The sequence below is a fragment of the Chlorocebus sabaeus genome, chromosome 9 (assembly GCF_047675955.1).
Source record: "Chlorocebus sabaeus isolate Y175 chromosome 9, mChlSab1.0.hap1, whole genome shotgun sequence".
Classification (NCBI taxonomy): domain Eukaryota; kingdom Metazoa; phylum Chordata; class Mammalia; order Primates; family Cercopithecidae; genus Chlorocebus; species Chlorocebus sabaeus.
The window spans coordinates 106,394,601-106,421,770 of NC_132912.1; the positions used below are offsets into that span (position 1 = coordinate 106,394,601).

Here is a 27,170-nt window from a genome sequence, read left to right on the forward strand (position 1 = left end):
CCATCCTGGCTAACACGGTGAAACCACGTCTCTACCAAAAACACAAAAAATTAGCCGGGCATGGTGGCGGGCGCCTGTAGTCCCAGCTACTCAGGAGGCTGAGGCAGGAGAATGGCGTGAGTCCAGGAGGTGGAGCTTGCAGTGAGCCGAGATGGGGCCACTGCACTCCAGACAGAGCGAGACTCCATATCAAAAAAAAAAAAAAAAAAAAAAAAAAAAAAAAAAAAGGAAAAAAGGTTTCTCCCAGCAGTTAACTCTTTGAGTCTTAGTTACCATTTCTCCAAAATGGAAATAAAGGTCCTCACCTTTAAGGAAGTTCGTGAGTCCAAATGAGAAAAAGAGGTTGGAATGTCAGTAGTCAGGTGGTGCAGGGTGGTGTCTGATTAGGGGACTCTGGGGAATACCTGAGTAGGCAGCCTTGGGGAAAATGGGGCAGCAGAGTTCTGGACCTGCCTTTTCTGGGGGGCACAGGGTTTGAAAGGCCTGGGGGATGTGTATTGAGTTAAGAAAAGAAGGGAGGAAGATTCTTTATTGCAAGACTTCTCAGAGCCTTTAATATGAAGTTTGATTAAGGAGACGGTGATGGTGGTTTTGGTGTACAGTTTTTACATACTAATTTGACCAGAAATCTTTTCACAAAGTGTCTCCTGGTACCTCTGTACCCCAGAGTGAGCAGGTATTCATGCTTTCCGAGTGCTGGTCTTTGAACCAGCTCTGTGAGACTGAGCTGGTTTCATTACACTCACCTGGAGGACCTATTAAAGTGCAGATTCTTGGACCCCACCTCCAGAGATTTTAATTCTGTAGACCTTGGACGGGTTCTGGACATCTGAATTGTTTTTCTTTAGCAAGTATGCTTACCCAAGTTTGGAGACCCCTGGGCCTCACAGCCCCTAGCCTAGGCCTCAGCCCAGGAGGCTTGATAGGTAAGATAATGTGTGTAGATGAGTGAGCATGAGGTAGTTACTCTATGAGGTTGGCATACTGTGTATAGGCACATGTGAATAAATGAATACACATACGTTTATGTAATGCTGTTGGTTTGTGAGAGCATGCAAAGTCATATAAAAAACATTGGGGACTTCCAACTCTGGAAGGAGACCAAATGAAGATGGAGTGAAACATAAATAAAAAGGGAATGAAAAGGCCAGGCGTGGTGGCTCACATCTGTAATCCCAGCACTTTTGAGAGGCCAAGGCGGATGGATTGCTTGAGGCCAGCAGTTCGAGACCATCCTGGCCAATGTGGCAAATCCCCATTTCTACTAAAATACAAAAAAATTTAGCTGGGTGTGGTGGTGGTGATGCATGCCTGTATGTCTAGTTACTTGGGAGGCTGAGGCAGGAGAATCGCTTGAACCTGGGAGGTGGAGGCTGCAGTGAGCTGAGGTGGCGCCACTGCATTCCAGCTTGGGCAACAGTAAGATTCCGTTTCAACAAAAGAGAGAGAGAGAGAAAGAGAAATAAAGCAAGCAAGCAAGCAAGCAGATGAATCAGGCTTGGGTGAGAATTCAAGATGGAATAAAAAGAAATTGGGCTGGAATGCAAAAAAAAATAAAAAATAAAAAAATGAAATAGTCAAGCTGATTTCACTGACCAGGATATACTATTCCTCAGGGCAAGGAAATTACATAAGAGTAAGGTACTTTCTTCCCTCAGCACCATCTAATAATAGCTAAGCAGCTTTCCAGTAAGGCTTCTGTTGCCCAAAGAGGTTTACTAGACTGGAGCAAAGGGGAGGCTTAAAAAAAAATCCAGATTTCTCTCTTTCAAGAGGGAGATAGGCCAGGGTGGGTGTTGAAGAAGAACCACCCAGAATTCAATAGACATTCAACAGAGTGCTCCTGATATGTTTGGAAAATTGGGCATCTCAACCAGAAAAATTGGTGTTTGAAGATCCTGACTGACTTCAAAGGAATAACTAACCAGTGGCAATGTATGAAGGGTCATTATTAACCTTACAGAGGAATGCTTAGCTTTGTGGCTAGCCTAAGTAAACTAAGAATAGAAGGTTATTTCCTTCACTCATGTGTATCACAAAACATACAGCCAGTTCCATGCTTACTGGTGAAACTTTAGAAATATTCTTATGAAAGTCAGGAATATAATAGAGATGGCTTACAGATGTTCTAAAAATGCTGGCCAATGCAACAAGGCAAGAAAAGTAAATAGGAGTTGTGAATTCCTGAAAGAAGGAGATGATAGGCCGGGCGCGGTGGCTCAAGCCTGTAATCCCAGCACTTTGGGAGGCCGAGACGGGCGGATCACGAGGTCAGGAGATCGAGACCATCCTGGCTAACCCGGTGAAACCCCGTCTCTACTAAAAAAATACAAAAAACTAGCCAGGCGAGGTGGCGGGCGCCTGTAGTCCCAGCTACTCAGGAGGCTGAGGCAGGAGAATGGCGTAAACCCAGGAGGCGGAGCTTGCAGTGAGCTGAGATCCGGCCACTGCACTCCAGCCTGGGCCACAGAGCGCGACTCCGTCTCAAAAAAAAAAAAAAAAAAAAAAAAAAATAGAGGGAGATGATAATTAACTTGGAAAAATATCAACACAGTAAGAGAAACCCTGTGGGCATCTATTGAATATCCTTAGAAATAATAATATCACTAAATGAATTAGAATTAATAACTACAGATAAAAAAGATCTCTTTGGGCACTTAGGTGTGTGCAGGGCATTATGTTAGGATTTGTCGGAGAGTCACAAGTGAGTAAGATTTCCTGTTCTAAGAAAGCTCATGGGCCGGGTGCGATGGCTCACACCTGTAATCTCAGCACTTTGGGAGGCCAGGGTGGGCGGATCACGAGATCAGGAGATTGAGACCACCCTGGCTAACACGGTGAAACCCCATCTGTACTAAAAATACAAAAAAAATTAGCCGGGCGTGGTGGTGGGCACCTGTAATCCCAGCTACTCAGGAGGCTGAGGTAGGAGAATGGTGTGAACCCAGGAGGTGGAGCTTGCAGTGAGCCGAGATGGCGCCACTGCACTCCAGCCTGGGTGACAGAGCAAGACTCCCTCTCAAAAAATAATAAAGCTCATGGTTTTACTGGAGAAACAAAACTTGAGTCCTGCACACAGAACAAATAATACCCCAGCCTTTGTGGTTGTATAGTCATATGTCTGTAGTGCGTGTGTGTGTGTACTTGAGGGAGTAATGTGGTCTGGGGGTAGTCAGGGCGGCCTGGAGGAAGGAGTTTGAGGACAGCCCCCAGAGGCTTCCTGGACAGCCAGCTCTTTGAAGGCAGGGGCTGTTTCCAGCTTTCTGTCTGCACAGGGCCTGGTGCCTGGTAGGTCCTCGGTAAGGATTTGTTGAAGGGAAGAAAGAAGGAAGGAGGGAAAGAGGTAGGCATGGATTGTTAAAAAGGAGAGGAAGGCCAGGCATGGTGGCTCACGCCTGCAATCCCAGCACTTTGGGAGCTGAGGCGGGCAGATCACGAGGTGAGGAGATCGAGACCATCTTGGCCAACATGGTGAAACCCCGTCTCTACTAAAAATACAAAAAAATTAGCTGGGTATGGTGGCATGTGCCTGTGATCCCAACTATTCAGGAGGCTGAGGCAGGAGAATCCCTTGAACCTGGGAGGTGGAGATTGCGGTGAGCTGAGGTCATGCCACTACACTCCAGCCTGGTGACAGAGCGAGACTACATCTGAAAAAATATATATATATAAAAAAGGAGAGGAAGTGAGTGGCAGAGGAGGAAGGAGGGGAGGAGAGAATCTATGATCAGAACAAGGTGGGAAAGGGTGAAGGCAAAGGCATTGCAGAGGTGCCATGCAGAAAAGGTGGGTGATATCTGGGGACAGTGGTGAAGAGTGCAGGGCTCTGAACAGGAGGGTGAGGTTGTGGGGCAGGGGAGATGGTAACGTACATGCTCCGGCCCAGGAAGCTTTGCAGAAAGCATACATGGGGAGGAGCGGAGGTAGGTGCCAGGCAGGGGCCTAGTTTGGAGCTGCTGTTTTAGCAAGAAGCAAGCAGGATGTGGCCCTCCAGTTCATAGGTGAGAACAGAGGCCAGGCTGGATGCTGACTGGGGTCAAAGTCTTTAGCTGATTAGCTACATTCCACGGCAGTAATATCAAATGATCCCCTGCACCAGCCTGCAAAATCCCGCTCTCGGCCCTGTGGCTGGTCTGTGTGGTCAAGCCTGGGAACCCACTGTGAGAGACGGAGCTTTCTCCAGTTTGGCCTGGACAGGCAGCTAGCGTGTCCTTCCCTCCCTCCCCTTTCACAGGCTCCACCATCCTGGCTGAGCGTGGTATCCCATCACTCCCCTGCTCCCCTGCCTCCACGCCAACCTCGCCCAGTGCCCTGGGCAGCCGCCTCTCTGACCCCTTGCTCAGCACGTGCAGCTCTGGCCCTCTGGGTAGCTCTGCTGGCGGTAAGTAGGCTGGCTCCTCTGTTCCATGGTGACTGTGTGGGACTGTGGCAAGGATGCGGCCTTTGTGTCTGGGCTGGGAGTGGAGAGGAGCCAGAGCTGGGCTCAGTGAACCTTTGTTGCGGGGTGATTTCTGGGGTCATCCCCTTCTGTCCCCTAGCTCGGCAGTGCCAAAGGGTAGCTTAGGAGGGACCTACCTTAAACGATTCGGGACCCTTTCCTTTCTCCATCTTGCCGTATTTTCTCTCACTGCCTCCTAGCCACTCTCCCCTCATCTGGGGGTGGAGTGGGTCAGAAGTGGGGCTGCTCAGAGCTCAGCCTCTTCCCTTGTGCCCTGGAAGTTGGGTTGTCAGGGTGAACAGGCAGATCCTGATAAATGGAGGGGGACACGAGGCCGGGGAGCGCTCTTCCCATGAATCCAGTGCCAGGTTGGGCCGTGTCTCCTCCTGACTGGTGCCCCCTTGTCCTCAGGGACAGCCCCCAACTCGCCAGTGAGCCTGCCTGAGTCGCCAGTGACCCCAGGTCTGGGCCAGTGGAGCGATGAGTGCACCATTTGCTATGAACACGCGGTGGACACGGTCATCTACACATGTGGCCACATGTGCCTCTGCTACGCCTGTGGCCTGCGCCTCAAGAAGGCTCTGCACGCCTGCTGCCCCATCTGCCGCCGCCCCATCAAGGACATCATCAAGACCTACCGCAGCTCCTAGCCCGTTGCGGTGGCCCACCCCGCATACCCATCTCCTCGGGCTTCAGCCCAGCCCCAGCTGAGGAACAAGCCAGTGGGGCCCCTTCTCTTCCTCATTTTGGAAACTTTTCCTCCTCCATTAAACATGGGAAACTGAGGCCCTTGAAGGTTTGGGGAGAGGGGGGTATCAGGCAGGGAGGGGGCAGAGGCAAATCGCCAGGCAGAGGGAGGGGAGGAGAGGAGGCCGCCCTCTCCCTGTCTCTCCCTTCTCTGCACCCAGCTCTTCTCTGCATGCTGAGGGCAATTGGGATCTCAGCCTGCCCTAATCTGTCCCCATCTGGGGCAGGTTTCTAGGAGGTGTCTGTAGTCCATGTGGCACCTTTGTGAGAATTAGAAAACTTGTACCTTCCTCTGGGCAGCTGCAGCCCTGAGCCAGGGCATGTGGCCTGGCTAGTGCAGTGTGGACTGAATTTTAGGCTCATTTGCCCCGTCAGCCAACTGCCCTTGAGGAGTGTACAGCCTGCTCAACCGCCCTGGGCAGGCCGCTCCTGAGCTGCTGTCTCCCTCTCTGACCTATGCCTACTTTCTCTTTCCTCGTTCCCTGCCCAGTGGGCATGGCAGCTGGGGGTGAGAGGCTGGTGGATGCCTCCTGTCCTGGGCAGGCTGCAGCCTCATGCCATGTCTCTCCCCCCTGCCCAATGGGCACATGGGCAGGCTGCAGAGGGCTCCAGGTTTTGGGCCCCTGGCTGAGAAGGGGAGGACCCTGTCCTGGCTGTAGCCTTCCTGCCCCAATCATCTCGCTGGATGCCGCTGCCCAGGGGTAGCCCTTCGGTATGGGCTGGGGAAAAGGGTTGGTCTTCTGCCACGGTCCCTGAGAACAGGTTTGCAGCTACCCTCTCAGACCTTTTCCCCACATCTTGTGCTGTCCAGGGCCTGGGCTGATAGAGCCTGCGGCAGGCCTGGGATGGGCCAGGGCCCCAGGTGGGGAGGTGTGCATTCCCTGGGCCAAGACCAGCCCTTTTCCTCATTTTAATTAATTTATTTATTTGGTTTGTGGTTTGGGTTTTTTTTTTTTTTTTTTTTTTTTTTGGTTTGTAGGTGAGTTCCCATCCTCTGGGCCCCTAGAAATACTGCCCTTGTATATGGGGTACCTGGGAAAGGGTACGGCTGAGGCAGTCATCACTCAGTATCGTCCCCCGACTCCAGCCACAAAGCTCATACCCAGCCCTGCCAATCATGAATTGGAACTCCATGAGGAGGAGCTAAATTTGGAGGCCTTTTGGCAAAAAGTGTCCATTTTACAGAGAGGCAAACCGATTCTCCTTAGTGCCGTGGGGCTGGTGGTCACCCAGAGCCATAGAGCACCCTTCCTCCTGGGCCAGAGCTGGGTGATCATGGTTGACTCAGGTACGTCAGGTGGCCCAGGAGGTCCCCCGTCCATAAGGACATCAAACTTCCAGGAGGGCTAGTGTTCCCAGTGTGGGCCAGGAACAGGACAGGGGGACCTTGTGATGGCAGGGCAGGGAGCCTGTTCGTAGGGAAGATGAGGAGGCAGGGGCTGCGTCTCACACCTCCAGGTTCTCATTCTAAGTTCTGGGGAGGGAGCGCCCCACCTGCTGAGGTTGGTCCTCTCAGCCCTGCCTGCCCTGGCCTGGGCTCTCCCAGCCTCCCAGCCCTCTGCCCCCTCAGATGGCTTTTTGTTTTTGTTTTTTTGCATCCATCAGAGACTGCTCCTCTGTGTGGCAGGCAGGGCATGGGTTTTAGTCCTGGCCACTAACCAGTTGTGTGTCCCTGGCTGAGTCGTAGCCCCCTGGAGCCCCAGCTTCTACTTCTGCAAAATGGTTGTTTGGGGAGAGAGGGGCAGGCTTTCTGTGTGACTGTCGGGAGTTCTTCTGTGAGGGCTGCCATGGGGTGGTGTGCCAGGACCTCAGGCTGGGCCTTTGTGGAAGTCACCATCCCACTATGGGTCTCCACTACCCAGTCACTGACCATGGGAGACCCCTTTTGTGGGAGGGAGCGGGGGCTGGCTAGCGGGCCCCCCAGCCAGGGATCCCAGAGGCTGAGGGTTGGGGAGAGGAAGCCATCATCTCATTACCTCTGTCAGTGCAGGGGTGGCTGCTGCTTCCCTTGTGCACTCGGGTCGCTGTGATTGTGAATAAAGGTGATTTCGTACCAGCCTGAGGGCTGTGCTGTGCGCGGAGCACTGGGGAAGGAGGGCCAGCGTGTGTGTGCACATGTGGGGGCAGGCTGGGGTGTGGGAGGCCTGGTGTCCTGGGTACTAGGGGAGTCATCAGGAGGTGTGGCCCTTCCCTCAGGGGTAATTGCAGGCCTCTGAGGCTTCAAGGTGTGCTGGGACAATCAGGGAAGACTCCCTGGAGTCAGGGGCTGGAGTGTGACTTGGGGCTAGAATGCCAGGTGAGCCTTGTAAATTGGGAGAGGCTACTGCATCTGTGAGGAGCAGGGTGTGGTGGGGAAGGTGCCCTGGGATTCCACGAGGAAGCTTGGCTTTTCGTTAAGGCTCAGCAGGGCTCAAATCTGCTGCTTGTGGGGGGTGCGCAGTGCCACCTAGGGGCTAATGGGAGGATGACAAGTGGTCGACTCAGGTCATCAGGGGCTGTGCTCTGAGCTCCCCAGGAACAAGGCTTCCACCCCTCTCCCCAGGCTCAGACCCCCACATCTGGAGGGAGCTCAGCTGTGTTCCCACTGGTGGGTGCAGAGGCCTATACCAAATGGGTGGTGCCACTGAGGAGAAAAGGGAAGCCTCTGGATAGAGTCCTTTAAAGAAGTGTTCTAGGTGCGCCGAGTGAGCCGAGTGGTGGGGAAGGCTGAGGGGAGAGGGGTGGTGGGGAGGAGGCAGCCAGACTGGCCCCAAGGTCTAGGCACAGTATTGGAATTGAGCTCGTTTGGCAGCGCCAGGCCTCAGAGGCGTGTGGGATACCTGCCTGCCCATCCTATTCCCGGGAGGATGCTCAGGCTACCCAGCCTCTGCATGGCCTTGCACAGCCATGGCCTGTTCCTACCATCAGGGCTACCCGGTCCTGCTTACTGGGGTCCAGCAAAAGCAGGAGAGGGTCAGGGGCCGTGCTAAAGGGGCAGCTAGGCCTGCTGGATGTGGGTTCTTGGCCCCAAGATCTGCATCTTTCAAAGCCTTGGCCATTGCCCAGAAAGCCTCCCAAAATGGGGGAGAGGCTGGAGGAGCTTGACCATGATTCTCAGCAAGATTGAGAGCTGGCTCATGTCTGTAATCCCAGCACTTTGGGAGGCTGAGGCAGAAGGACTGCTCGAGCCCAGGAGCTTGAGACCAGCCCTGGCAACATAGCAAGAACCTGTCTCTACAAATAATAGAAAAATCATCTGGGCATGGTGGTGCGCCTATAGTCCCAACTACTCGGGAGGCTGAGGTGGGAGGATTGCTTGAGTCCGGGAGGTTGAGGTTTCAGTGACCTATGATCATGCTACTGCACTCCAGCCTGGGTAACAGGGTGAGACCCTGTTAAAAAAAAAAAAAAGGCAAGAGCTTACCTACCTGCCCCCACCCTCCAGTGTCCTTTCTTTCAGAGGGCCCTGGGATCCTGGAGTCCGCCTTGCAATTTGAGACAATGGGACATCTGCTATTCAGCTGGATGGGTTTTTTTGGTGACAGGGAGAATTAAGAGGTGATTCTGTTTGGTTAAAAAGGCCCAAAACTTTATTTAGTTTTCAGGGAAATATAAGATGCATGTAAACATAAACAAAATACAAAACAAAACCCAAATCTTAGTCTAGAAGCATGCCAAGACAGAGCATTTTCTGCAGACCAAAGAGTCCTGTCAAAGTGATAAGGGACACCTGGAAAGTGGCAGGCCAAGGGGCTGGTCCCTTCCCCAAGGGCACTGCATTTTTGTGATGAGATTAAAAACAAACCAACTCCACTATTAAAAATGTTAGAAACATGGAGATAGTTTAGCACCACCATTGATTCTGGAAATATTTCAGCACTCAGATTGACTGCACTGAGTTTAATGTCCTTTCTCCAGTTTCTCTGCTGAGGAGGAAAGAAGGAAAACCTGGAGGAAGGGCTCCTCCTGACCCCACAGAGCCCACTAAGAGCTGGGAGGGGAATTCCATGAGGAATTCTCCAAGGTTCTGGAGCTCCAGAGACGTCCACCAGTCCCCACCCAGCCATGCAGTCCATATGCTCACGCTTCAGGGATTACTGAAGTCTGCCTTGCCCCGGAGTCACTTCCTGCAGACCTCTGAGTACCTGGCCGGGAAACCCATTTCCCATCCTGTGTCCTGGATTTAAAGAAAACCTGTTGCAGATAATGAGTTGTAAATTCAAGAAGGGTGGCTGTTTTGCTGTTCTCTCTCTGCAGTAAACTCATATGGGGAGTGTGCCTTGGTTATAAGGCACTGCAAAACAGCAGGGTATATCCATGGATGAATGTTCATCATACCCAGTCTAATTCATACCAGGTGGCAGGCTCAGCAAACTGAAACCACCACAGGTGTCAGAGATACTTGAGAATGACTGGTACCAACAGGATGACAAAGGAGGTTGCCTTCCTCCCAGATGTGCCCAATAGAGTCTGAACCCTGGTTCTAATTTGTGGAGGTGGGTCCCGACTGTATGACCCATTGTGGTCACTGGTCTTTGAGCTATACAACTTGAGAGGCTAGCTTTGGATTGGACAGTCAAAGGGAAGTGGGCAAAACCAGCTGAGAACCGGGAGCTGGATGCATGTATTCTGGAATCAGGGCCTGCAAACTCCAAGATTGGTTTGTGGCTGGTGACTTCCCCTCTCTGCTAAGTAAATCAGTGACCATTCATTGAGAACCGATGGGGACCCAGCATGTGGTCCAATGAGTGGCAGTTTTTTTCTAGCCAGCTTCTGTGGCCAAATTTGGAGGACTTTCCAACCTGCTCTGGCTGGACCCTTGGGTGTTGAATCACTAAATTCCCTTTCTACCTGCTCTGTTCTTCCTGAAACACTCAGAGCTGACTTCTTCCTTCTTTCTAATCAACAAAGACAAAACTCCAAACCCCTTTTCAGCCTTCACACAACATTTCTTTCTAGAAGACATCCTCTTCTGGAAGCCGCCTTTCCTAGTGAAGGGCAGTAGGCCCCAGCTACCCCAAACATGCACACGCTCTTCTCACCAACGTGCCTCTCACTTGCCTCTAACGTGCTCGAGCCTTCCTTTTGCTCTAAATAATTCTTCCTCCCTCCCTCCCTTTTTCTCTTTCACCTCTTGAGGTTCAGCTTATTGGCCAGGATGGAACTGGGAGCAAGGCAGGGACCTTCAGTGCAGGGATCCCCATTCTCTAAGGCCACTGAGTTCTAGGACTGCAGTAGGAGAGGGTGTTGATTGTCAAGGTTAATTGCAAACTTGAGATTTTAAAAAGACAGGATTGGGGAAGGGGGATTGCGTGCTAATCCCAACCTTATAGACAGGCTGGGATCAAGGCCTTGGAAGGTAGAGCCCTCCACCCAGTCTGTAAGCACCAGTGTGCCCACCTTATGGCCTGGGGACCCAGGTTTGCAGGAGAGAAGTTAACAGTGGGGCTGTTTTTCCCCAAAGCTGTGGGTCACACTCCTGTCTTCTCACTGGCTCTGATCATGCACCTCGGGAACCACAGAGACATGAGACTGCACCAAACAGGGATGATGATTTAGCCAGAAACTCATGAAGGTCTAGCAGAGCCCGCCACACTTCCCAGGAAGTGTTCAGTCTGGCCCTGCAGTTGGGACTAAACTTATATGCACCTGCAGGTCTTGTTGGGTGCACCAAGAGCAAGTTCTCACCCCGACCACCTGACCCACCCTCTGAAACAAGGATGAAGGGACTGGCAGCTTTTATGATAAGGGGCTTCTCATACCCATGGCATGGCTGAGGGGTGGGAGTCAGCCTGCTCGATGACACATCTGTAGGGGTGACCTAACTGAACCAACCCAGTGTTTGCATACCCAGTGGCATCTCTTTTGCACATCTTCATTTTGGAGCCTGGGATGACTGCCTAGGCCGCTTATGCTAGACCTGTTAATGCCAGTGTGAAATTTCCAACTACTTAATAAAATAACTACAAAAAGAAAAAAAAAAAAGACACATTGCACTCTCCAGCCAGAATGATGTGTGTGAATGACACACACACTTGCTGCCAGAAGCCGTGAGTCCCTTGGGACCTGCCCATTGCCAAGGACTTGTTCAATGGAGACAGCTTTGCCTGGTTTTTTTCTTTTTTTCTCTAACCCCATGTTATTTAGTTCAAGTGGGATGTTACCAACACTTGCGTACACACACATGCATTCGTACACCACGCACGCACGCACACACGCACACATTCTCAACACATGGCCCTCAAAAAAGTGAGGGAATCTTAATTATTTAGCAATGTGGACAGTTCTCTTCCCAGAGAGCTCTGCATTGAGATTCTCAAAGACTGAATATCTAGATGGATATAAGCCAAGGGAGAGTCCCGCACAGGGCACAGTCCCACTCTGGGGCACAGAGATCCGTGTCTGTGCAGAAATTCACCAAATGGGGGTTGGAGCAGCAAGCATACAGTACTGGAGGTGGAGGGAACAAGCCACACGGATGTCCCTGTCACCTTGAGGGGCAGAGCTCTGAGGCTCAAACCCAGAGGAAACTTCCCATTCTGCTGCTTTCTCTACCGGTGCTGAGGAAGGAGGCCACATTGGTACTTGTTGTGGGAAGTTCTGTCTGCAGAGAAACTTGAATAGACCCCCGACTCTTCCTGGAGCAGAATTTGTACGGACTGTCTGGGTGCGGAGCACAGGCAGGGCTCACTCCTCAGGCTGAAGTCGCTGAGATGAATGGACAGCCCAGGCTGCCCATTGGTGTCTCACTAGGGTGTGCACGGATCAAGGTTCTCACATCCCCCGCAAGATTTGGTGACTTCTAGGCTTCCTGCCTAGAAACTGAACTGAGGGCACCCAGTTTTAGAAAGATTCAAACGTACACCAGAAGGATCACAGCCCAAACATCAGGACACTGGGGTGAGAGAGGGCTGCTGGGAGTCATTTTTAGGCCAGGTCTGAGCAGCTGGCTGCACCACAACAGAAATCAAAACAAGGAACAGTTCCTGAGGGCCTGACTCTGCTCCAGGGCTGGGGCCCCAGAGGTCAAGGGCCCCATGCCTGAATCCCTTTCTGCTGGGTGGATCTGGCAGGGACCCCATCATCTTCCCAAGGAAGGGGGAGAGGAGAACGTTACCAGATCAAACTCCACCGACCCACCCACCTGTTCCACAGCTAGGATTCCTTCAGCAGCTCGCTCCCTGCCTCTTGCTGCCTGAGCACCACTGGTATTCCCTCCATTGTCCCCAATGAGCCCTGGCATCCATCTTGGTAATATTGCACTTTTCCTGTCTCTCAGATTGTTTCCATTTTTGATTGAGAATGCAAGGTATTTGGAGGGGGTAGGGGAAGTGAGTAACCTTAAAGAAATAATATATTAGTTAAATACAATAACAGGAAAAAATAGGGGTTATTTTTATCTTTTTCCCCTTAAAAACAAAAACTACCAAATCAAGGTCTAAACTTAAATAGTCCTATATCTATTCTGCAAACACTAGTAATAGGAAAATAATGCCTGACTGAAATTCCCTTGTCTTTTTTCCTTAGATGATAAAAGTAGTAACATGCCTTGCTGGGGAAAGCAATGGATATAAATGCCTGTAAAATATGCTGCTCTAACATCTGAAAGTGATTACAATGATTCTATATAATGCCTTCGTCAAGATGGAAAATCAAGGAGGAAGAAAGAGAAACCTTTGGGGCCAGGCTGGGGGTAGACGGGGCTGAGGCCTGGCAAGACAGCCGGTCTACAGCCACTGGATGTAGGGGAAACCCACAGGGCGTGGGGCACACCTGCTGCTCCGGGTTGCCCCTTTCCAGCTCTCTCTCACTGCCCCCAGAGTCCCATGGCCTGGTGAGAATAGTGAGGAGAAGAGAGGCAACACAGCCAGGCCTGCTGTCACAAAGAGGGATGAGGTGGGAGGAGATGACGTTTCCCCCCCCTGAAATACAAGAAAAAGGTCTTGAAATGGAAAGGAAAACAAAGCACCAAATGCTGCATCTTCGGGCATTATATGAACCTCAATAATGACCTCAGAAGGGCTCATTATGGTTAAAGTTGCAGTATACAGCAATACAGTGTCATTTCACATTTTCAATCGCAACTCATGGGAAACTAGGTTTGGACACTGCGGAGATTTTGTTTTTCTTTTTCCTTTTTTAGTCCGATCTGGTTTTCCTCCAGATGGGTCAGAGCCCTAGGCCCCCTCCCTCCTCTGCCTGCTGCCGGCAGTATCCTTCAGCATCACAAAGCAGCTCAGTAGCTCTAGGGAAAGGCCCTCTTGCCCTGGCTAGGGCTAGGAGTCCAGGGGCACAAGGCCTGGTATCCCCTGGCCATGTCTGAGAAGGACTGGCATGCACCCTTCTTGCTTCAAGTATTAATATTCTCTTTGGGTTTGCAGCGTTTATGCTGTGAGTTAGGGGGTGAGGGGGCGAGGTGCGAAGACTGGGGCATGGCAATCCCTGTTCACTGCCCAAATCTACATGCTGTCACCAGGTGGCAGCACTCCCCACTTTTCCTGGATGCCTGAGCAACTCCCAGCCATCCTTGGGGCTGGATGTCACAATGTAAACATGACCACACAATAAACTATAATGGCGGTGAAGAGGAGCACGGAATTAATGTAGTGGGGAGATCTGCCATTAACTAGCTGTGGGATTTTGGAAAAGTCATTTCCTGTCCTTGGGCCGCAGTAAAAGGAAGGGATGGGATAGAGTGACCTCTGAGGTCTCTTTCAGTTCTGCCTTTTAATGACTATCACTTACAGCACTGGGGATCAAGGAGAGGAGGTCCTTGGGGGAGCTGGGAGGATGTGGGGGGCAGTGCAGGTGGTGGGGAAGGGCAGGAAAGGCAGGCTTTGGGGAGCACTGTGGTCCAGTCCAACTGAGATGCTCTGTGCTCGGCAGACACGCTCTGCACTCCCTCCTGGCCTGGCTGGCGCACTAGTGACTGAACTGGCTCAGTGCAGACATCTGAGGAGCGAGGCTGCAGGGCCCTCCCCCTGGAAGATAGCTACATTGAAGGTTCTTTACCTGACAGTCACTCTACTTTTAAATTTTATTTTAAATAGTCATAAATTACTTTTTTTCTCTTAATAAATATGTGCTGTTTAAAAATGAGAAAAGTATATACTGCATCTTTAAGTAATGCACTTTGCTCTCTGGGTTTTTTCCATTCTACCTTATTTAAAGTGCATTAATTAAAAAATAATGAACCACTTCTTTATCATTATTGTTCAAATAAGTACAAATAATATTAATATGAAGACACTAAACACTACCATTAGTACTGCAATCTAGCAGATTAACTCAACATCCTGCTCTATTTAATACTGTCCAGCAGAAGAAAATAACTAATTTCAATTTTAAACAAACTCACAAAACAAAAGGAAACAAAACAATCTCACCACAGGCCTTCAACAAAGAACACGAGCCATTTGCTCTAGCTGCCAGGTATCAGCGTATGGCGAAGGACAGGGGCTCGGGGTTGCCCAGGCAAGGCCTCTGGGATGGGGTGTGGTAGGGTAGGGGTGGGGGTGGGTTTTGAAGGCACTGAGACGCTGGGTCCCATGCTGCCCTGCCTGGGGGGGGAGTAGGGTGAGGGAGGGCCTTTCCTCCTCTATAGAAAACACGAACCCGCAGTCCAGGGACCCTGGCAGCTGAATCGGTGGCTGTGAGGCCCGATCTGTCCAAAATCAAAGGCACGTGTGGAAATCCACTCCCAGTGAAGGGGCAGTCCTTGGGGGAAGCCGGCTAGGCTTCTGGAGGGTCCCCTCTGAAATGTCAACAATTGAAAAACACAACCCAAAGGTGACAGAGGACCTGCAGGGAACTTTATTCTCTTACTTCTGTCTTCACTGGGGCACTGCCCCTCGGGAAGACCAGGTTGGCTCCTGGCACAGGGATCCTCCATCTTCTTGGGCACCTGTGGCATTGCCAGCAGGCCAGAGGGGGTGGCTGGCGGTGCTGGCTCCAGTCTGACCCAAGGGGCCAGCCGGGTCCCCTCTGCCCATAGTGGGGGCAATGGCTGCTTCTCCACGCTTCATACGTAAGGCTTCCAGCCCTGCCCAGCTGGGGAACACATGCAGAATGGCGGTCACCCAGCAGACTGGGAGCTGCCTTCTCTCCAAAAGTCTGGCTCCTGAACACCCTCCTCCTTCCTGGGGAGGGTTTTTGCCCCTCTGAGGTTGTGCAGGAACCAGAAGAACAGTTTCTCTGCTTCATCATGTCTGCAACCTGGGGCTTGCCTAGCCCCCAATTTTTCTGGCAGGCGCCAAGCTCCAGCACAGTCCACACAGTGGAAACCAAATGAAACAACTTTGGCTTGTGGAGGGGGAAGAATGTGAAACAAAAACAAAAGCAAAATCACCCGCCCACAAGATACAACAGAAACCCCATCCACTACCCATCCCCTTCCCGTGTGAGGCCGACCACCCAGGCCCCCAAACAACCCCTAAAATAAGGCGCAAACCAAAGGCCTGACATATAAGCCCCAAATCAACAAACCTCTCCCGAAACATGCAAAGGAACTGCCCGCCCGGAAATACCCAAAATAGTCTGTGCAGATTATGAAGAGACCGGTGGCTTCGCCCACCCTCTGTAAACTCTGGTACTGTGTCCTCCATGGGGTGCCCTGCAGAGAGCGGGCTCTATTCTCAAGGCCAAGACAGTGACAGCTATGGAAGATGGTCCTTGCTGGCACCTGGGAACTGCTTTTTCTTCAGCTAACAGTGACAGTGGCCTGGCCCAGGAGCAGGCTTGAGCTCACAAGACACCCCCAAGCCCCAAAGCCAGTGGTGGCTTCTAATGTACCCACCTGTGGTATGCAGTGGCAATGCCTGGGAAACCAGCACAGTTCACAAATACAGCTTAGGACAATAGCAGGGCCACCTGGAGTGGCACGATGCCAGCAACCAAAACTGGGCCAAGCAAGGGCAAGACACTGGAGGCCCCCATGACCACGTCTTTTCCAGATCTGTAGCAAAGGCACAACTGGGGTCTCCCACATGGCCTGTCCCAAATGGCATGTAATCCATTGGTGAAGTCCCCATGGTGCACAGGGGATCTCAGCTTTCTTGGCCCTGGGTCCCAGGCCTGGGACTCCGTGGTCCATTCCCTTACATACTCAGTGTGGGCACCCCCATCCCCTACTTTCCAGCTGTGGGATGGCTTGGACGGGGGGCATCTTTGAGGTCACCCATTCTGTAGGGTTGAATGTTGTCCACCCCCCACCCCTCCCGTTTTTTCCTTTCCCTTTTGTTCGTCTCACCGCTCATCCAGTGGGCGGCCAGAGAGGCACACTGAGGCTGCAAGAACCCAGGCCCTCTGCTAGTTCTTTTTCTCAAGGTAGTTGGAAGGCACCCAGCCTTTGAAGGGCTTCACACCATCCAGGATCTGGCAGTACCACCAGCCATTAGGGTTCCTCTCCAGAACCTCCATGGACACTCCCTCCTGGAAGCCTGCTGTCTCCTCATCCCCCTCGTAGTCCGCGATAGAGACATACACGTCTTTGAGGTTATTGTGGATGAACTGAGACTTCTCAATGGGCTTGGGGCGCACGGGGGACACGGGGATGCCGTTGCGCTGGGCGGGCAGCAGGGGTGGGTCTGAACCCTGGCTGGCGGCCCGTTCGGCCAGGCGGCCCTTGGCCTCGGCAGCAGCGGAGCGAGCAGTGCTAAAGGAGGAGTTCCGTCGGACGCCTCGGAGGCCATCGGTGGCCGTGAGTGACTCATTCCTCCGCAGGGCGCAGGACAGGTTGTTGTCCTTGGGTGGTGGGGACACAAACACTGACTGGGGCCTGACCGCCACCTGCCGCACCCCGTTCCTCATCTTCACTGCTGGAGTGCCTGAGGTCTTGCCGAAGCCCCCGGGAGGTTTGGAGGGGATGGGGGGCGTGGCCTTCTTGCTCTGGTTGACGGTGTTCAGCGCTTGGACGCGCCTCTCGATCTTCTCCAGGCTGTCTGACTTGCCTTCATTCTGCCTGCCCTTGGCGGGCACTGCGTCCGGCTCTTTGCCAGAGGGGTCAGGTTGCTCGTTCTCATCCAGCACCAAATAGTGGGAAGGAGCCCAGCCCTCCAGCTCCCCAAACCTCACGTACCACCACCCGCTCTCCTGCTTCTCTAGCACCTGCACCTCCACGCCCGCGGGGAAGCTGATCTCTGAGTCCTGGACCTTCTGGTAGGCACTGCATGTCATGTACGAGGTGGCTGGCCCTTCCCATTCCTTCTTGGTGGGACACGGGGGAGTGGTGGCCGGGAGGGTGATGAGGTCAGATGATCCTCGCCTAGACCCCTCACCGGGAGCCTCGGAGGCCGTCTGCGGGGGTAGCTCTGAATCCTCACTCTTGGAGCCCTTGAGCCCTCCGCGGAGCTGGCCCGTGGGTCTCAGCTGGCGCCGTAAAGTGCTGATGTCCATCTTCTCTTGGCTCTGTGACTCTGCTCGGTTCAGGAACGGCTTGGGCCGGACCGATGGCTTGGCCCGGGCACAGGAGGTCAGCCCAGCATTCGCATCAGCATCCTTCTTTGCCCTGACCTTGGGAGTGCCGCGGATGCCTGCGTCCGAAGCAGAGCGGGGCTTCAGGTCACCACTGGTTTTGGACAAGGAAGAGGAGGAGGAGGAAGAGGAGGAGCAGCAAGTGGTGTTGATGGTGATGGATGAGGAAAAGGAGGCTGAGGAGTGGTTCTTCCCCAGTTCTGCCTGGGCATTCTTCTCTGCCTTGAGCTTTAGGAGTGATGATGACTTGGGGGAGCCTGATTTGGGGGAGTTTTTCCTGGCCAGGGACAGCGAGGAGCTGCCTGGGGAGTCGCTGTCCCCGGAGGAGCCTCTGGCTGACAGGGTGTCCTCTGCATATGGCCGGAAGCCCTCATTCTCATAGATGGTCTCCTCTTCCAGGGCCACGTCCTCAGAAGACTCACCCACCTTGAAGCGGGCCCGCTGCAGAGAAGAGGCTGGCGAGGGCCGGTGGGGCTGGGCAGGCCGCCTCTCCCCTGAGGCTCTGTCCTCCACGGGCTCCTCGCTCAGCTCGGGCTCTGAGTCAAAGCCGAATGCAGGGATGTCATACTCAGGCTCCTCATACTTGAGCTTCCGTGGGGAGTCCTGGCTCTCACTGGCCCCCGTAGGGCCCTCCTCAGCCTCCTTGGGCTTGCTGGGGGGCGCTGGCGGGGGCACCTTGGGCCGGGTCAGCGTGCTTGTGCGGCGGCTCAGGTTGGGCTTCTTGCGCTTATCGATGTATGATGCGGGGGCCCAGCCCTCCTTCTCACCGATCTGCACGTACCACCAGCCGCCTGAGTTCTTATCAATTACCTGGGGGATGAGTGCAGACAAGCCAGTGATTTGGGAGCATCTGGGACCCTATGACATCCCAAGGTAGGAGTAACATACTTTGGCTCTGGGATAAATTATCTCCATTATACAGATAATAAACCGAGCCACTGAGTAAGTGGCCCAAGACCCAACATAGTAAATAATGCACCAGAATTCAAACCTAGGTCTCTGTCATTTCATGATTGGTGGGTTCCCGCTTGCCAAGTTCCCTCCCTGGTCCTCCACGTCTGTGTTAACAGCCGGGTTGAGCTGGCCCACTCCTCCCCATAAACTGCACTGTTCTCAGTCCCTACCCTGCCAGTACACTAAGGACACGTATGAAGAAAACACTGCCCTTCGCTGCCCCTTCCCTCCTCATACCCTCGATGTTGCTAGGTCCTCCCTTGGAGGTCCCTGAAAGGGTCTCTAGGGTCAGAAGAGAATGGGAAGATGCAGATGAAGTGACCTGGGAGGTACAGGCCTGAGGCCAGAGCCTTTCTGCAGAGCCTCTCCCCAGGGTCCATCCCCTGTGGCTATTTTACTGGAATCCCACTGAAATCCCACTAGCTGAAGAGATTTCTTTGGGTTGAATGGTTTCCTGTAGGAAGGGCAGGGGGCTTTCAGTCATTTCCATGTTAGTATAAACTGGTTTAAGGAGCTTCTTCCTTAACTTTGGAGATCAACCAATGGCCAAAAGTGTGGCTGCTGGTTGTGCTGGGGTCCATTTGGACTGGGGAACATAAAGGGCACATAATTGGGGATTGTGGGACGCTCCTGGAGGAAAAGGTCCTGGGGTGGGGAAGGAGTAGTGTGAAAACACTGGCAACTTGGGAAGAGGGCCAAGGACGGAGGGAAAGGTGGAGAATGCAAAGGTGAGAAGAGACCAGTTCTCTGCATCCCCCACCAAAAGAGAAAGATTTTCTCCTTTTTTGGGTCCTACATTCTGTCCTTCACCCTGCCCCAGTCCTGCACTTACAGTTCAAGCACAGGGGGCTCTTGAGCCTGACAGTTCTGCCACATTGTGCTCTTTACAGACTCCTGGAAATCTCAGCACTGAGAACGATTTTTCTTGGAAATTTAGTTCCAAGTTCCAGGCATGTGATTTAAAACATTCACACTGGAAATGTCACCGCTTTAGAGGCAGAGACTGTCCAATGAATCTGACAGGTTCACTTGTATTAGATGGAGTTAACTCAATTACTACACACAGCCACTCAGAGAACTGACTGAGTTACAGCTCTTCTCTGCTGCTGGGAATGCCATGCTAAGCCCCAGCCACAAAACAGAGTGGCATGAATGCTGGAAGACAGGCTGCGGGGAGTGTCCCAGGATCTATCACCCCATTTTGCAGAGAGAAATGCTTAAAGTTGGGGGTGGCAGATGGGAGAAGTGACTGCATCAAAGGCCAAGGGTCATGTGGTGTGGACTTGGCCAGAGCCCAGGTCCCCAGTATCTCAGTCTACCTGCCTGGTGCACATCCTCCTAACACTTCCTAATGGTGGGTACTGCAAGATACTGGCCCCGAGGTGTTCCTGGGAGAGAAAGCTTGTGGGACGGGCAATGCTGCCTATTCTAGACCCCTTGTAGATGACACTCCCAGTGACATTCTTGTATCCTAGGCTCTGGGAAGCCCTGCAATTAAAACAACAAATGGGTTGGATTTTGTTTAATCCACTGTCCTGCAAGCTCATTTGACCACAGAAGCCCTTTGTTTCAAGGCCCCCTGTCACAAGCTCCTGCACATGCTCTGGGAAATGTTGCTGTGAGACAAGCCCTATGAGCTCAGGGTGGAGCGTGAGAGCTGGGATCTAGTCCAGGCCGTGGCACTGGCCAGCGCCAGGCAGATGCTCATCTTTGTGGGGCTCGTTTCTGTACCTTTCCTGCCTGCCCTTCAGGAATCTTACTAGCAAGGCCTAAAATGGGAAATGCAGTAGGTCTTCCACCATGATGAGTAAAACCCTCGGCCTCATGGCCCGAGGCTTACCTCTGCCTTCTGTCCACCTCGAAAGCTGATGCCATCAGAAATGCACGACTGGAATTCAGCAATGGTGTAGTACTCCACCTCAACAGAAGGGGGCTCTGGTGGCTTTGGCAGTTGGAACCCCTAAGGTTAAGGAACACACAGTGGGCAAAACCCGCCCAAATCAGAAGAGTAACATGGCCAAGGGTTGGTCACCACTCAGTCACAGGGGGTGTGGATGGCTGTTTACACCAGCTGGACAGCAGCTGGCCTGAGTACGTATCTATCACTGGAGTCTCAGGGTATATATCGCCAGGGGACTGCTCTGATGAGGCTTTCTAATAATACTCAGGATTCATGGGAGACTTGTCTGAGCTATCAAAATGCTCGCATTACTATTACTGCTATTGTTATTGTCATCATCATCATTATTACTCTGAGATAGGTGTCTTGCTTTGGGACCCAGGCTAGAGTGCGGTGGAGTAATCAGAGCTCACTGCAGTCTCCGTCTCCTGGGCTCAAGTGATCCTCCCACCTCAGCCTCCCCAGTAGCTGGGACTACAGGCACACACCACCACACCTGGTTAATTTTAATTTTTTTCTTTTTTTTGGTAGAGATAGGCTCTCTCAGGGTCTGGAAGAATTTGCTAAAAAAAGAAAAGAAAAGAAAAGAAAAAAGAAGTAGAGACAGGGTTTTGCAATATTGCTTAGGCTGCTCTCAAACTCCTGGGCTCAAGCAATCCTCCTTGAGGATTACAGGCATAAGCCACTGTGCCCAGCACAAAATGCTCATTATTAATACAGCAATTTCTAATCTTACTTCTCTGGAGGTCAAGTTTTCAGATGCCTCAATAGCTGAATCTCAAAATGAAAACTAAAAAGCAAGAAATCTCCTGTAATCGTAGTGCTTTGGGAAGCCCAGGTGGGAGCACTGCTTGAGGCCAGGAGTTTGAGATCAGCCTGGGCAAACAGTGAGACCCCATTTCTACCACACACACACACACACACACACACACACACACACAAATTAGGTGGACATGGTGTTATGCACCTGTGGTCCCAGCTACTTGGGGAGGCTGAGGCGGGAAGACAGCGTGAGCCCAGGAGTTCGAGGCTGCAGTGAGCTATGAACAGACCACTGCACACCAGCCTGAGTGACAGAGTGACACACTCTCAGGAAAAAAAAAAAAAAAAAAAAAAAAAAAAAAGCAGAGAAATCATTCTAACAAAGCCCTTGCACACTGCCCTGTGGGAGAGGAAGGAAAGCCACTGTTCTGGAGTCTAGGGGCGAGGACTGCAGGTGGGACTTCTGGCAGCACAGGCAAGGCAATGGAGCACAACTGGTCTCTAGTCTGGGGTGGGTGTGTAAGGAGGCAGTGCGGTTGGGTGAGCAAAGTCTTTAGCTGGTCATCATGACAAGGCCAGATAGGCAGGTAAGCACTAAATAAAACTTGCAATATTCTGTGGGCAGGGTAGAACTCACTGGAGATCCTCAATGCTTTTTAGACACTGGCACAGCAGCATCTAAGCATGACATTCAAGGACATTTAGAAGCTGGCCTTGGCCCATGGTTTGTGAGCCTCCCGCATTCATTTAACAACTATTTGTTGTGCGTCTACTGGGTGCCAGACACTGGTCTAAGGCACCGAGCACTCACTAGGAAACTGAATGGACAACCCCTTGCCCTTGTGGATTGTACACTTTTGCTTCAATGGTCTTCTCTCTACTCTGCTAAAATATACTTTGTACACCACTATTTATGTCTTCCCTCATGCAAAGGGATTCAAATAAAGCAATTGAGAAAAAAAGGTGGGAGGGATGACGGGACAGGAAGAAGCTTGGTGTAGCAGGAAGACCTGGAAAGACCTCAACCTTGGGGATGGACTCCAGTCACAGCAATTTACCAGCTGTGTGGCCCTGGGCAGAGCCCTTGATCTCTCTGAACTTCAGTTCTCTCATCTGTAAAATGGAACTAATGCCAGCATCCTGAAGAGGATCCCTGAAATAACATACATCACTTTGGGCCCAAAGAGGGGCATAGGGAGAGCTCAATAAATAGAAGCTGGAGCTCAGCCCTCCTTCTGAACTTCTCCTCTTCTTCCCAGCCTTCCTCATCCTTCAAGGCTCTGCATGTCCTAACCCCACCAGTTGAAACTGAGCTGGGTCTGAGTGAGTAAGGTGTGGGAGGAAGCTGGTTTTGAGGGATTGAGTGAGAATCTGCCACCTTTCACGGCCCCAGGGCCTGGCTGTGCAGCCGTGCATGGGAGCAAACACAGCCCAGGCTCAGCCCAGAACACATCTCTGGCCAGGTGGGATGCAGCTGGGCCTAACTGGAAACAGCAGCCCTGCCTCAGCAATCCCCGCATTTGGTAAGTGTGAAAGGAATTACCCCATTCTTGCCAAAATCAAGTCTGCCTGAAAATAATTAGCCGTGGCTAGAAGAGATGGTCGGGAGGGAGAATTCAGTGTCTGGGTTTCCTCTGAGAACTCAGGAGGAAAAAGAGAAACTCCACTGGGGTCCACGGCCAGGGCAAGGAAGGTCTCATCTCCAGGGATGAAATCTTTAAAAACCATATTTTTATGGAGCGCCTACTCTTCCATAGACTGGTGCCATCCCCCCTAGCCAGGGCTGATATCACTGACCACAGGAACTCTTGGTGCTGAGCCCAAATGTGACTTCAGAATCCTCCTTAACCCAGTGCACCAGGTAGTACTACCAAGCAGGCAAGAGTTGACATAGGAAATGGAAACCCGTTTGCTAGCCCGCCACATACATCATCTCATTTCATCCTTGCAACAGCCCTAAGAGATGGCTAGTACTATCCCATCTGATAAATAAGGGCACTGAAGCTTGTAGAGGGCAAGTGGCTTACCTACAGTCTCTTTGCCTCTAAGTGTCAGAAGTGGAATCCGAATCCATGCCTGGCACTTGAAGACCCACTCTTTCCACTACATCCCACTGCGCCTACTAACAGTTCTTTGTTCCAGGGCTCTTGGCCTGCCACCAGCATCGCAGGCACCCCAAGCCCTGGCCCCTGATGCCTCTCTGCCTGCCCGAGGGTCTGGACACCAGGAAACCCCACCCACATGAGCCAGGGACCCTGGTAGTGTTAACCTCTTGAAGCTGGGGCATGAGCCAGTCCTTGCAGCTCACACTCCTCCCTGGAAGACGTTCACTGATCTGCCCTCTGCCCTCCCAGACTCTGCCATCCACCACCTCCACTGGGCATTCCTGACCAAGGAAAGCTGAAAGGCTTCCAGGCTAGTATGGACAGCAGCCCCATTTCCAGCCCCTGGCAATGCCCTGGCTGGACACTTTTGCCGGGCAGTCTAAATGTTTATGTCTGCCAATGCAGTGGCTGGGATGGATTTATTTAGCTTTGGAGTGCAGTGTGTTTCCGATTATAAACTGTCCAGCCAGGACCCCAGGAAGACTGGGATCTGCAGGCTTCCCTCCCTGCCCCCAGCCCCACAAAACTAGAAGCCCCAGCAGGGCCCTGGAAAACCCCTGGATCAAGAGGCTCTGCAGCAAGATAGCCAATTGATCGGGCGGCTATAAGTGCATCCACAGAAAAGGAAGGAAAAGGGAGAAGAAATTCAGTATGCATACCAGGCTGGATTCTCTGCGTGGTGGAGGTCTTGTCCGTAGGTTCGGGGAGCCTAAAGGAAGAGACATGGCTTCAGAAATCCCAGTCAGACGATGGGCAACAGTGCCCATACCTGCCTTCCCTAGGTGAAACTAACTCCTGATCCTTCAAGATCATGCTTTTGCTCAGCCTTCATGAAGGCTTGACGCTCTAAGTCACTGTGGGCACTGTAGTTGGGCTTCTTCAAGGGGAAACTATAGACCTTTATCTTGGCTGTGCTTCCAGGGGATCTATGAACCCTCTAAAATTATGTGCACTTTTCAAAATGTGCAGCTATATGGACATTTTTCAGGGTAACGGGTGTATAGATTTATCAGATTTTCAAAGTTAGAAGCAGAGACCATGTCTATTTTTTGCTTACTATTAAATCCGTAGAAGCTAGCACAATGCCAGGCAAGAGGAGGTGCCCAATAACTGTTTCCCAGCTGTTCCCTAAAAGATTTCAGGCACGAGAGCTAACTTAACCCAGTGGGGCTAAACTAAAGAAATAGCTTTCCTCCAGATTTGAAGAATGGCTGGACACAAACAAAAGCTAGGCTCCTATAACACAGAAGTTTTAAGCCTCAATAAAAGGCATTGTTGGGCCAGAGATGGAGGGTGCCAGACTGCCCGGAGTCTCCTGTAGAAATGAAGGTGATTCTTGAAGAATGCCCTGTTGAAACTGCCTGTGCAGAGTGGTGAAGCCTTAGCTCCTAGGTCTTTTAGGTTTCCAGTAACCAGTGGAAAGTCACAGGAAAGGAGCTGCTAAGGCCCAGAAAGACGTTTCTCTACAGACTGTCACTCTGTAGGGCAGCCCTGCATATGGCACCCACATTCAACAGCCCAGGGAAATGTGTTTTTCTGATTTTTAAAAAAAGCCAACTACACATCATCTATCTTGATTTATAAAGCCTTTACGATAAAGAAAAAAAAAGCATTTCTTGCTCTTGGAACGCATGTATCTGCAGAGTGACCATTGCTGGCTCTCCACTAGAGAAGGAGGGAACGCTACCACCTACATCCTCATGTGATCTAGCTTCCGTGGAGCAGCTGGGAGCAGCTGAGTCATCATACTCCTCTGCCTTCTCCACTCCTGTGATTAGCATGACACAAGTTGACAGAGTGAGGGTCAAAGGCCAGTCTGTAGCCCAGGAGGAAAACGCCATGGGGGTCCTATGCACCCCCCGGCTTTCATGCACCCATGCCCATTCTCTAAGGAGCTTTGCAGTGAGGACCTAGAGGTCAGCGAGGTTCTTACTGATCTGGGCCCGCTGAGGGGCAATTCTGGCCACAGCTGGAGAGCCCTGGGCCAGCCTGGAGACAGTCCTGTCAGGAACGCCCACGGCGCTGCCATTGGAGGCATTGCAGAGGATGGGCAGGCTGATCTCCTTCTTGGTGATGGGGGCCTCGTGGCCCTCGCCTTCAGCTGGTGGAGTTTCTTTGTCCCCAGACGCCTTCTTGTTCAGTAGGTTGCTGATCTCCATGATGTTCCCGATGATCTCCACTGGGCCGGCTAGGTTCTTCTTCCGGGTTGGGAGGTCATCCTTGGCCTTCTTCAGGTAGGATGCTGGTGCCCAGCCCTCTTTGCCCAGGTATCTGTGGGGAGGAGCGGATGTGCTATTGTTAGAGCACTCTGACCTCACACGCCACTTCCAGGCCCTAGGATCCATCTGGCCTTGCCCAGTGGAGCCTTCTCTACCATGTTCTGCAAGACTTGGCAATCCCACTACTCTGGAGAGAAATGACACTGAGGGTAGGTGGAAAAGACACCCAGAACACCAATTCCCACTGCCCCCCGCCCGCCCCCACCCACCATGCTCCTTTTTCTTTGCCTGATCCCTCTTGGGGTGGGCTCTCACTCTCTGCAAAGTCAGGCAAATGTGGGAGCTTGGGATCAGATTTATCAACTTTTGGGTTGCCCAAAGGAGGATTTCATAATGGCCTGCTACTTCCCAGTCAGTTGAGGATAATTGGAAAGATAAGAAATGAGAAGGTGCGGATGTGGTAAGTAGAGTTAAATGGCCTGTAGGAAGGGGAGGTATTAGAGAGGGAATTGACTCTAGAAGGTGAGAGTCAGGCAGTCTGAGTTCTAGTCTATGGTACCTTGCACAAGTCCCTTCCCTGGAGCTCAGTTTATGTCTCTTCTGCAAGATGCAGGGATAGAGTCGCTGCTAAAAGTGTACCCAGAAGGACAGACACGTTGAGATCACCTAAGATGTCTCCAACATCTTAGTTGGAATGGCTCCTCCATGCCAGATGACTGAATGGGAAAGCTGTGATACCACTGCAGGGAGAGTAGGTGGATCCTCTATAGACTGTCACAGACCAAGTTCACAAACCAGGCTAAACTTACTGTAGTGGAACAAGGATGCATTGTTCAATAAGTGATCTGGGGCTGGGCGAGGCAGCTCACACCTGTAATTACAGCACTTTGGGAAGCTGAGGCAGGAGGACTGCTTAAGGCCAGCCTGGGCTACATAGTGAGACCTCATCTCTACCAAAAAAAAATTTTTTTTTTAATTAACTGGGTGTGATGGCGCAGACCTGTAGTTCCAGGTACTCAGGAGGCTAAGGTGGGAGGATTGCTTGAGCCCAGGAGTTTGAAGCTACAGTGAGCTATGACCATGCCACTGCACTCCACTCTGGGAGACGGAGTGAGACTCTATCTCCAAAGATGTAATAAGTGATTTGGGGAAAACTGATGACCCAGTTAGGAAAAACAAGACAGACAGACACTGGCTTTATACCATATAGCAGAATAAAAAAATATAAGATTGACATAATGTTGGGGGTTGAGAAAGTCTACGTGGGGCTCCAAAAGCAGAAACCGTAAGTGAAAAGACAAAAGCACATGACTAGATAAAACTAAAACCAAAGCAAAACAAAAACAAAACAAAAGGAAACAAAACCAAAAACTCATAAACAAAGGCAAAAGGCAAATGATAGGGCTGACTTAATTTCTGGTGATTCGATGACTTCTGAAAACAAGCTTTTCCTTTTTTCCTCGTGGTGTTGAGTTTTCACCCAAACCCATGGGGACTTCACTTCCTGGTCCAGTAGTCGCTGACCAGTGCCCCCAAGTCTGGGTTGCAGTGTCCCCGTCTGCTCTCTGGGATACATCTGGCTCTTTGGAATGGCT

At 51.8% G+C, this 27,170-nt stretch overlaps 2 protein-coding genes across 5 annotated transcripts in view; one reads left to right on the plus strand and one right to left on the minus strand.

Annotated features, from left to right (window-relative positions):
• Positions 1-7,241, plus strand: part of NEURL1 (neuralized E3 ubiquitin protein ligase 1) — a 100,354-nt gene extending 93,113 nt beyond the window's left edge. For both annotated transcript variants that reach the window (XM_007964018.3, XM_007964019.3), the window contains exons 5-6: positions 4,235-4,381; positions 4,850-7,241. In XM_007964018.3, coding sequence (XP_007962209.1) covers positions 4,235-4,381; positions 4,850-5,088 — 386 coding nt within the window. In that variant the 3' untranslated portion in view covers positions 5,089-7,241. The remainder of the gene's footprint in view (positions 1-4,234; positions 4,382-4,849) is intronic.
• A 1,503-nt stretch (positions 7,242-8,744) lies between these two features.
• The window catches only part of SH3PXD2A (SH3 and PX domains 2A), a 254,234-nt gene continuing 235,808 nt past the window's right edge, over positions 8,745-27,170 (minus strand). For all 3 annotated transcript variants that reach the window (XM_038009529.2, XM_038009528.2, XM_038009534.2), the window contains 4 exons: positions 25,290-25,627; positions 24,016-24,065; positions 20,430-20,549; positions 8,745-18,445 (listed from right to left, as the gene is read on the minus strand). In XM_038009529.2, coding sequence (XP_037865457.1) covers positions 16,472-18,445; positions 20,430-20,549; positions 24,016-24,065; positions 25,290-25,627 — 2,482 coding nt within the window. In that variant the 3' untranslated portion in view covers positions 8,745-16,471. The remainder of the gene's footprint in view (positions 18,446-20,429; positions 20,550-24,015; positions 24,066-25,289; positions 25,628-27,170) is intronic.